This window comes from Netta rufina (assembly GCF_964035555.1).
Source record: "Netta rufina genome assembly, chromosome: 23".
Classification (NCBI taxonomy): domain Eukaryota; kingdom Metazoa; phylum Chordata; class Aves; order Anseriformes; family Anatidae; genus Netta; species Netta rufina.
The window spans coordinates 2,444,074-2,453,459 of NC_140147.1; the positions used below are offsets into that span (position 1 = coordinate 2,444,074).

The window sequence follows — 9,386 nt, forward strand, 5'->3', positions numbered from 1 at the left end:
TGAAGTGTAAATGTGTAAATGAAGTAGCAATCTCTGGACGCAACTGTGGAGGCTGTATGTTGCTAGCAGCATTGTGTGCACAGGCTTCCCACTAAAGAACCACTGTTAAATGTGTGTCAAAACCACAGCCACTGTCAGTTTGCTGCTCTTGTGTGCAGGCAGAGCAGAAGTTCATCAAAGAGTCATGGGTCTTAAAATATACACAGTAACATAACTTCATGTTTTCTAGAGAAAATCATTTAAGCAGCAATTTCAATAGAACTCAAGCATAAGTAGATTTTTTTAGTTAGCTATTTAAAAGTAAAAGTCTACTTCTGTTTTTCGTGCAGCTTTTTTTTCTTTGTGAAATGCCGGGTAGCTGGCATTAGTAGACTTGCTAGGCTTAAGTGGAGAAACACATGCCATCTGTGGTGACTTCTGGTCGAGGGGCAAGCAGTGCTATAGGTGATACCTGCCACAGAGCAAATCTTCTTGACAGATGTGTTAAAGATCAGTGGGATGCTGATATTCCTCCTAAGAACCTTGATCACTGCATTTTGGTGGCCTCTGTCTCAACGCTTTGATTAGCAATCACTGTCTTAGCTCTTTGCCACTTGGAGACACCTTTTGCTTCTCAAGTTTTCAGACCTGGTGATTAAAAATTCCTTCCATGCTGCTAGATGATATGTCAGCAGGGTAGTGAGCGTGCTGCTGTTCGGTGACAAGTGTCCACAGGCTGCTAGAACTGCAGCATGCCAAAAATGCCTGACACACAATCAGACGGATTAGATTTCCAAGTTGTTCTCATCTCACTGGCTGTGGTGTATACAATAAGTGTCAGCCTCTGTGTTTCTCCCTCCCTATGGCCAGGCTGTTCTAATGCTGTTTAAAAGAAATTAAAAGTTAAAAACAGTGCTCTTGACGTAGGAAAATTGAAATCTGTGCATTATTTTACATCTTAAAATGGATTAAGTATCGATTAGCATTCAGATAAATTCCTGTCCTCCAGAAGTCTGTGCAGTCAGTAGCAAAGTAATGGTGCTGAAGTAGTGCGCTGTAAATCTTTGTGTTAAACTCTCTCCTTCCCTGCACTTGTAGGCTGAAGGGAAATATAAGGACGACCCTGTTGACCTGCGCCTTGATATCGAACGCCGTAAAAAACATAAGGAAAGAGATCTTAAACGCGATAAATCCAGAGAATCAGTGGACTCGAGAGATTCAAGTCACTCAAGGGAAAGATCAACTGAGAAAACGGAGAAATCTCACAAAGGCTCAAAGAAAAAGTATGTAGGAAACCTAATAGCCATTTCCTTCTGCATTTCATATTTCTGCTCTTAAAGTTGGAGACAACATCACGTATATATAGTTGTACACCTGTTGACATAACTGCTGCAGTGGCGTGAATTATTCCTCTGCGTGTCTTCTCGATACCATTATATCTGTCTGAAACGATAAATAACTGTTAAAGGTAAATGAGAAGGCTTCGTATGTCAGAATGGGTGAGTCACTTTTTCTTCTTGTTCCAGTTACAGAAAAAACAGCAATGTTTAAATGACTTCTTTAGGTTTAATCCTTTTCTATTAGCATATTTTTTTTTCCGTTTGACTAAAACTGTATTTGTAAATGAATGCCTTCCTCCTAGAAAGGAGACCTAGAGGAGAAGGGAATACTACTGGTGTCAAATTCATGCTTATCTCATAGTTGGAGGTAGAAACACCTTAAAAGCAGCAAGATTGTGCCAGAGAAGGCTTGGGACCTGTGTTAGATCTGCATGTTGTAGCTGATCTTGAGTTGTTAATATGGCTTTTCTTTTTCATAGTAGGAGAATGAAAGCATTGCATTGATAGGGGAATGATAAATAATTCTGTAGCAAGCAGGTTACTACTAAGTTCTGAACCCTGTGGTGTCCCCCTGACCCTCATTTCCTATCACTGAAACAGGAAACACCGAAGGGTGCGTGAGAGATCCAGATCCAGCTCATCATCCTCACGATCCTCTCATTCAGTCAAAGCAGAGGAATATCCAGAGGAGACTGAGGAGAGAGAGGAAAGCTCCACAGGCTTTGACAAGTCCCGGCTGGGGACTAAAGAATTCACAGGTCCAAATGAGAGAGGAAGAGCTAGAGGGACCTTCGTAAGTATCCCACCCCGAGTACCAATTGCTAAAGCAGTCAAAAAGCAGCTACTGTGAATTGTTCTTCCACATTTAAAGCATACGGTAAGGGAGAAGCCCCAAAGGTGTGGTCTGGCTGTGGATGATGAGCCAGAATGTGATCACTCTGTATCTCAAGCACTAACCAGGGTGTTGACAATACAGCCTGGGCGGTTGAACTCAAGCTGTGTGGAGCAGAATCAAGCCCAGAAGCTTTTGCTCATTAGTAATTGCTGAGCAGCCCTGATGGGCAGCGTAATGTGCATCAGTTGGTTTGGGTTAGGCTACCAAAATGACTCATCTGGTCATAACCCTGCTTATTATTTGCACAGAAACGTGCCTTAGTTACATACAAGTCTTCCAGCTCGGTGCCCCTGAAGTCAGCAGGCAGCTGGGGGGGCACTGTCACCACAATCTTTTTATTTTTCTCCCGTGTTTTGCTGTTGCAGCAGTTCAGAGCAAGGGGGAGAGGATGGGGCAGAGGCAACTTTTCAGGAAACAACAGCAGCAACAGCGGTGGCAACAATGACTTCCAGAAGAGAAGCAGAGATGAGGAGTGGGATCCAGAGTACACACCGAAGAGCAAGAAGTACTACCTGGTATGTGTCTGAAGCACTAAAACGTGCATAAATCCTCCAGGTGTATCTGGCTTAAACATTTCTAATCTACCAGTTTACAGCTTCATGTGCTGCTTCCTCACCAGAAGCTTATGGCTCACCACTAGAGTTTGTTACTGTTCATTTGAGAATGGTTGGCCAGTAAGTGAAATGAAATCCTGAAGGCTGGTTAAAGACCCCGTGTTTCACAGTAGTGCAGAAAAGGCAGCTTAAATCTGTCAGACTGTGTTGCAGATGGCCTACACTCCTTGGGTCTTCCATCCCCGTTTGGAGTTCAGCTTCTGGATGGGTTAGCACTGTTCCTTTTGACTGCTGATAGGTCTGCCATACTAACAGTCGTTTATCTGGGAGAATCCTGTCTGAATGACCCTTCTTTGAAAAAGGGAAAGTTTAAACAAACTTCTTTTTCCCTTCCTGATTTGGGGTACCTGAGTCTTTTCATTAAATAATGCTGTGTTTCAGTCCTGCAGCTCAAACAAGAAAGCCTTGATCTTACCTTACTTCATTTTTTCTGATCTTGTTGAAGGTAGAAGTGTAATTTGTTTTGGTGTCCAGTCTCTAGCCTGCACTTTATGTACAGAAATGGATCAGTTTGAGCCCAGCAGCGTGGTTCATAGCAGCCTGTACCAATTGCAGTGATGGGTTGCCATGCACAAAGAGAGCCTGTGTGGCATTTGTGCATTCCTGCTTTCATCTGCTGTTCTCATCCCCCAAACAAGCCAGTGCTTGTGTTTAGAGGGCAGTACTCACTGTGGCATAAATCTGGTTGGTGCTGCAGGGCTGATACCACCAGGCAGTGTTTTCCTGCTCCTCTCACACCGGGAGCAGTCAGTCTGTGTCAGCTGCTGTCATTGCCTTCTCCCCATGCAGCACGATGACCGGGAGGGCGAAGGAGCAGAGAAGTGGGTGAACAGAGGCCGTGGTCGGGGTGCCTTCCCCCGAGGACGAGGTCGCTTCATGTTCAGGAAGTCGAGCACCAGCCCCAAGTGGGCTCACGACAAATTCAGCGGCGAAGAAGGAGAAATCGAGGATGACGAAAGCGGAACGGAAAACAGAGAGGAAAAGGACAACTTGCAGTCAACGACTGAGTAGCTGCGGTCTGCATGTTCCCGGGGAGCCCTGGCAGGAGTGGAGGGGTTCAGCATGCTGGTGATGGAGATTGTCAGGGCGAGCCTGAAGAGCTGAGCAGAGCCCCAGAGAGGAGCTCGGAAATAATCCCGAAGTTAACTGCATTTTCAGAGTTCAGCCTCCCTAAGTGTGGACTAGAACTGATAAATCATATATGCTTGGATCCGCTCATGGAGTGTACCTTCCCAAAGACTTACCTTCTGGACTGAATAAGGTCAAGTACTGGGTGAGATCCTAGATTTTCTCTCTTGTCTGTGACCTTATTGAATGGTCGGTTAATTTGTTTTTTTTTGGTAACAGGCTTTGAAGACGATGTGGATTTCGGTTTGTGCCCATCTTAACCCAGTAGTCTTGACACTTTTTTTTGTTTCTCTTTTATAATTTGAAATAGCAAAGGTCGGGATTAACTCGCCAGTTCAAATTTTTCTCCCCTATTGTGTATTCAATTTTTTAAATTCATACTTACTTATTTTAGGCCTTTACGTATGTAGTAACATCAATTAAATGATAATTTTTGGAAACTATTTTTGGTTCTTATAAATAAGAAACAATGAAGCATGTGAATAAACATCTAAATGTTAACTTGTTGGGACCAAACTGCTATGATTTTTTTAAGAACTTTTTTTATGTAACAGTTGTTTTAGGGCCTTTTAAAACCAATTGTTTTCCTTTTATGTTGAAAGTTACGGAAATTAGCATGGTTTTAAAAAAAAAAATGACACCCTACTTTTCATCACTGTTTGTGTACAGTGTTAGGCCTGGTGTGTGCTGGAGCCCCAAACTGCTTGTAGGCATTTTGTGTATCCTCTTTGCAGCTGGTTGTGAACTCGAGTGCTCTTTCCAAGGTAACATAGTTTTCTAAGAAACTTCAGAATTCTACTAGGTTAAAAAAAAAAAAAATATAAAAGGAAAGATGAGAATTTTTCAATATTTTTTATTAATCTTTTTATAAAAAACAAAAGGCAAACCCCTCCTGTGCTGGCTAAGGATGGCCGTTACCATGCATTTCTTTTTTATCTTCTACTTTAAACAAAAAAAAAAAAAAAGAAAAAGAAGTACTCTGAAGAAGTTTGCAGACAGTTGTGGCTGGGTCAGTGAGCCTTGGTAGCAGCAGAGGCATGTCCACGCACCAACGCTGAGTGTGCACGTGCTGTAAAGACACCGCTCTCTCTCCCTGTCCTCACCACCTCTGCCTTCCCTCCCCCAGGATTGCTGTGCTCATCCCCCCACACACACCAACTAGCGTTTGGTTTGTTTTGACTTGAACAGTTCCTGTTTAGCAACCCCCCTCGAGTTTGTTTATGCAAATAAAATACAATAAAATGAGTAGTAGGTGTAACTCTGCTTTGTTTTGTGGTCTGAGTCTGGGGCTCCCTCTGCCACCAGCCATTTGCCTTCCGAATTAACTGGTGGAGCCGAGAGAAGCGAAGGGCTTCGGCCAGCCTCAGGGTGGAGCTGCAGAAGTTGCTGGGAAGAGCAGCTTTAAAACCTGGTCCCAGAGGAGAAATTGGCCTAGACAGCACTAATGAACAGCAGTAAGGAAAGAGGAAGCTCAGGCTGGGGCCTGTGGGGCTGCCCCACTGCTGAAAAGCAGCAGTTGCAAGCAGTTACTCCCAGCCCAACACTCGAGGTTCCCATTTTGTACAGCTCCCCAGCTAGGGAACTTTGCACGTGGAAGCCAGTGGAAAATCTCATTGCAACAGCCAAGGGCAGGAGCAGATCCCTGGAGTTGGTCGTGCAGGAGCTGTCGGGGCAGTGCCTGGTGGTGACAGCTCTTCCTGCAGCTCCTGGCCCTGGCTGCGTCCTGGTAGGTGCAGGAACCCGGCACGTGGGTGTTTTGTGCCATCAGCCTTACCCGTTTTTAAGGTAGTAGCTAAAAAGCTAATTTGTGTGTGCGCTGCTGTTAGTTGTCCCTTGGGAGCAGCAAAACAAGCAGCTCAGCCCTGGCCAAGACTCTGGAGGCTGTGACAAAGCTGCTGCCTTCCTGCTGCCTTCCAACTGCGCTCAGCTCCTTCCTGAAGGACCCCGAGGACGTTCCCTGTGCCACGAGGGCAGGGGCTGAAGCCCCTCAGCCCCGCAGAGCAGTGGGGGCTGCTCTGTGCTCCGCACTTCTCACCCTTCTTTCCTCGGTGGATTCTCATCTGCCCATCCACCATCCATCTCGGAGAGGCAGGGAGGAGCCCGAGGGCTTTGTTTCCAAGCCACCTCTCCCCAGAGCAGCCACTGCCTGTTAGCAGAAGTGGCGTGGGAGAAGGAAGCGAGTGATGAAGCTACGAAGCCACAGGCTGACTGCAGGGGCTGCACGTAACAGCCACAGCCACCCTCCCAAACTGAACTCACCGACGATCCCACCTCCTGCCACCCCTGTTCCATGCCAGCACAAAAAAAAAGCCCTGAAAAAAAGCCCTGAAAGCTTGGCAGCTGCTGATTTACAAAACCACTCGTTGCTGTGCCGTTCGGTACAGGTTTTGCTATTGCTGTCACCAAGGCAGGTGACAGCTCGCTGTGTTTGGGCAAGTTGTGTGGGGTGGGGCGATGGTTAGGGGTCTGGGGTGAGACTAGGGGTCTGCCTGCACCGCGGAGGGGCATTCCTGGTGTGTGGTGTTCAGAGGGGTGTGGGTTAATGCCTCGTGTTTCCCTCTCTGCTTGAAATGGAGCCCTTGTGCCAACTCGGACAGAAGCTGCCCTGTGTTCACTGCTCCTCCAGCCTCACCGGGCAAACCCAGGGGCGAGACCACACATCCCGCTCGGTGCTGCTCCTTGGGCCAGCTGCAAACAAGCCTCTCCTTTTACTTCCCTTCAGCATTACCCATTCAAAGGGATTTTAAAGGGAGCATTCACCTGGCGGGGCCGGGACCAGCAGGGAGCCCTCGGCCCCGCTGCCCCTTTCCGGCCGTTGCGCTCCGCAGCGGGGCTCCAGCCCACGAGCCTCGTGCACTTGTGGTTTGTGGGTTTTGGCCCCTCTGTGGTTTAGCTTTCACTTCCCCCTCCCTGCTGAAGCTACAGGGAGAGCCGCGAGGCGTCGAGGTGCCGTAGGGGAGCGCGGAGCCTCCTGTCCTCGCCGTGGGACCGGGTCGGCTGCGGGGGGGCACAGGCAGCTCAGGTAGGGGCAGGCAGGTCCCTGCTGGGCAAGGGGGCACGGCCGGGGGACAAATCCTCTGTCTGCAGTGACAGATGGAGCTGGTTCCTTCTGCTCGTCAGCTAAACCAGCCCCGCAGCCCCAGCTCTGAGTGTGCAGGGGGGCGGTGGTGGGAGGCTTGGGGCAAAATCCCCTCTGCTCCTGGGCAGCAGCTCCCAGGGGCGGTGGCGAATTGCCCCCAGGGGCAGCGGGTGTCCAGCAGGAAGGGCAGGACGGAGACCAAAGCCCTGCCTGCACATCGGCACCCAAACCCCAAAAAAGCAGCCGGGTGCCCCTTGCTTCCCTCCCACCCCTGCACCGTGCAGGTGCTGACCCAGCACCACTGCCTTGTAGGCTCCTTGCTCTCTGTCCCTGCTCCCTGCTGCCCCTGCCCTGCACAAACCTGGCTCTGTCCTGCCCAGCCTCGGTGCAGACACCACGGGGGAGGTCGGGGAGTGGGGATGAGTCCCATGGGTCGGGGCAGGGCTGTGCTCACCCCGCTGCAGGACCCGGTGGCGGGTGCGGAGGTTTTGTTGTACCAAAGCTCGCCGCTGGCCTCCGGCACTGCTGGGAAGCGTTAGGGGAGCCCACGGGGTCACTGCTGCCTCTTAGGAGCCTACACCATAGCTGCTGCCTGCCTCAGCTTCCCCAGCAGTGCCGGGGCCGGGGCAGGACAGCCCCGTGCTTTTACCTCCTGCTCCCTTCCTCTCCCCGACCCTTTCCACGCGATGGTTTCCTGACTTCTCTCCGTGGCTGCCTCACACCATCCTGCTGCTTGCTGCTCCCCGTCCCCCAGCACAAAGCCACCCGGCCACTTCAGGCCCCCAAGGCCACCCCACAGCACCACAGGAACAAGCGGGGACACAGCTCCCACCAGGGGACCCCATCCCACGGCTGCGGCCCCGGGGTCCCCGTCCCTTCCCCACCCCAACACCGAGGTCACGGCGCTGGGGAGCAGCTGCCCAGGTGGCACAGGAGGGTCGGGGGGCTCCACGCTGGAGCTTTGGGGGGGTTTGGAAATGGCTTGGTGCTGCCTGGGCTGGCCCCAACCCCCATTTGGGGCAGGGGGAGCTGCATCCCTTGCGCCCCAGCGGGGTTTTCTCCTGCAGGAAGAGCCGCAGCGCAGCGCCCAGCGCCCCTCCTGCCCCCTGGAGCTGGGGGTCGCTGCGGGTGCAGGGACCTGGGGAGGAGCTGGGGGCTGCAGCATCCCGGTGAGCCCCCTCCTGGAGCCACAGCTCTGCCAGGAGCTGTTCACCGACACCCTGGAGCTGCCGCTGTGGAGGGGAGATGTCCGGGTCCCCTGCAAGGTGAGGCGATGCCACCCCAGCACGCGACATCCCGTGAGCCTGGCCACGGTGGATTTTGGGCCCTGGGCATCTCCGCGTTGCCAGGGGGGTGGCAGCAGCGGGGCCGGTGGGAAGAAGCGGGGCAGGAGGAGCCCCCCACGGGGTGCCAGGGATGCGGCGTGGACCAGCACCGCGGTGCTCAGCGCTTCGACTTCCTTCCCCGCGCGGAGCCGATTTCCTCCAGCGTCACGTGCGCGGCGCGGGGCCGGGGCGGCCGGGGGGAGCCTGGCACGGCGCCGAGCGGCACGGCCTGGGGGGCAGCCCCGTGCCGGCAGGTAGGATGGCAAAAACACGGCTCTGTGCCCGTCCCGGTGGCAGCTTTGGGCACCGCCAGCCCCAAACTGCTGGGAGCGACGGTGCCGGGGCCTGGAGAGCATCTCCTGTGCCATCAGGACTGGGCGCCCTCGTCCCCATCCTGGTGGTCCCGCACGTGGCTTCTGGCTGCAGCGGCCTCGGGGTGGACAAAGCCCAGGGGTGGTTTTCGTGCCCACGAGGCCGCAGAGCCGAGCAATGCGCTGGTGGCGGCGGGGACCTGGTGGCCACAGGGCTACCGGCCCGTGATGGGGACGGGGAGGCCCATGGGCAGGTGCTGGTGGCCTGGTGCCCCGTGTCCACCCCGGGCTGGGTGCAGGGGGGGTGCTGTCACCCCGTAGGTGGTGGCGGTGGGGCCGGCATCCTGCCCGTGCCGGCGCCCTGGGGGAGGCGCAGGGCTGCGGCGCGCAGAGGAAGCGCCACGAGCGCAGCCACAGCGGGAGCGGGGCTGGGTGCGGGGCTCGGGGGGCTGGAGGGGGGATTGGGGTGGGTTGGGGCTGCCCCTGGGTTGGCACAGGGGGCTCTGGGCACGCGGTGGGACAGGGCCCACCATGGGGCTGCTCATGGGGCCGAGCCCCTGTTGCTTGCAGGAATGGGATTTAGGGACGTGGGGGGGGTCCAGGGATGCGGTGGCACCTGGAGACCACATCCTAGTGGGGACGGGGCCTGTCCTGCACCAGCCAAGGGACCCTGGGAGAGGGGTTGGTAACCAGGACCCTTCCCCAGCGCCTGATG

At 53.1% G+C, this 9,386-nt stretch overlaps 1 protein-coding gene across 3 annotated transcripts in view; it reads left to right on the forward strand.

The window, feature by feature from the left end:
- The window catches only part of THRAP3 (thyroid hormone receptor associated protein 3), a 32,997-nt gene extending 27,801 nt beyond the window's left edge, over positions 1–5,196 (forward strand). For 2 of the 3 annotated variants that reach the window (XM_084300878.1, XM_084300879.1), the window contains exons 10-13: positions 1,078–1,262; positions 1,920–2,112; positions 2,580–2,729; positions 3,618–5,196. In XM_084300878.1, coding sequence (XP_084157004.1) covers positions 1,078–1,262; positions 1,920–2,112; positions 2,580–2,729; positions 3,618–3,839 — 750 coding nt within the window. In that variant the 3' untranslated portion in view covers positions 3,840–5,196. The remainder of the gene's footprint in view (positions 1–1,077; positions 1,263–1,919; positions 2,113–2,579; positions 2,730–3,617) is intronic. The other variant, XM_084300880.1, reaches the window with a different exon arrangement.
- Positions 5,197–9,386: the final 4,190 nt, after the last annotated feature.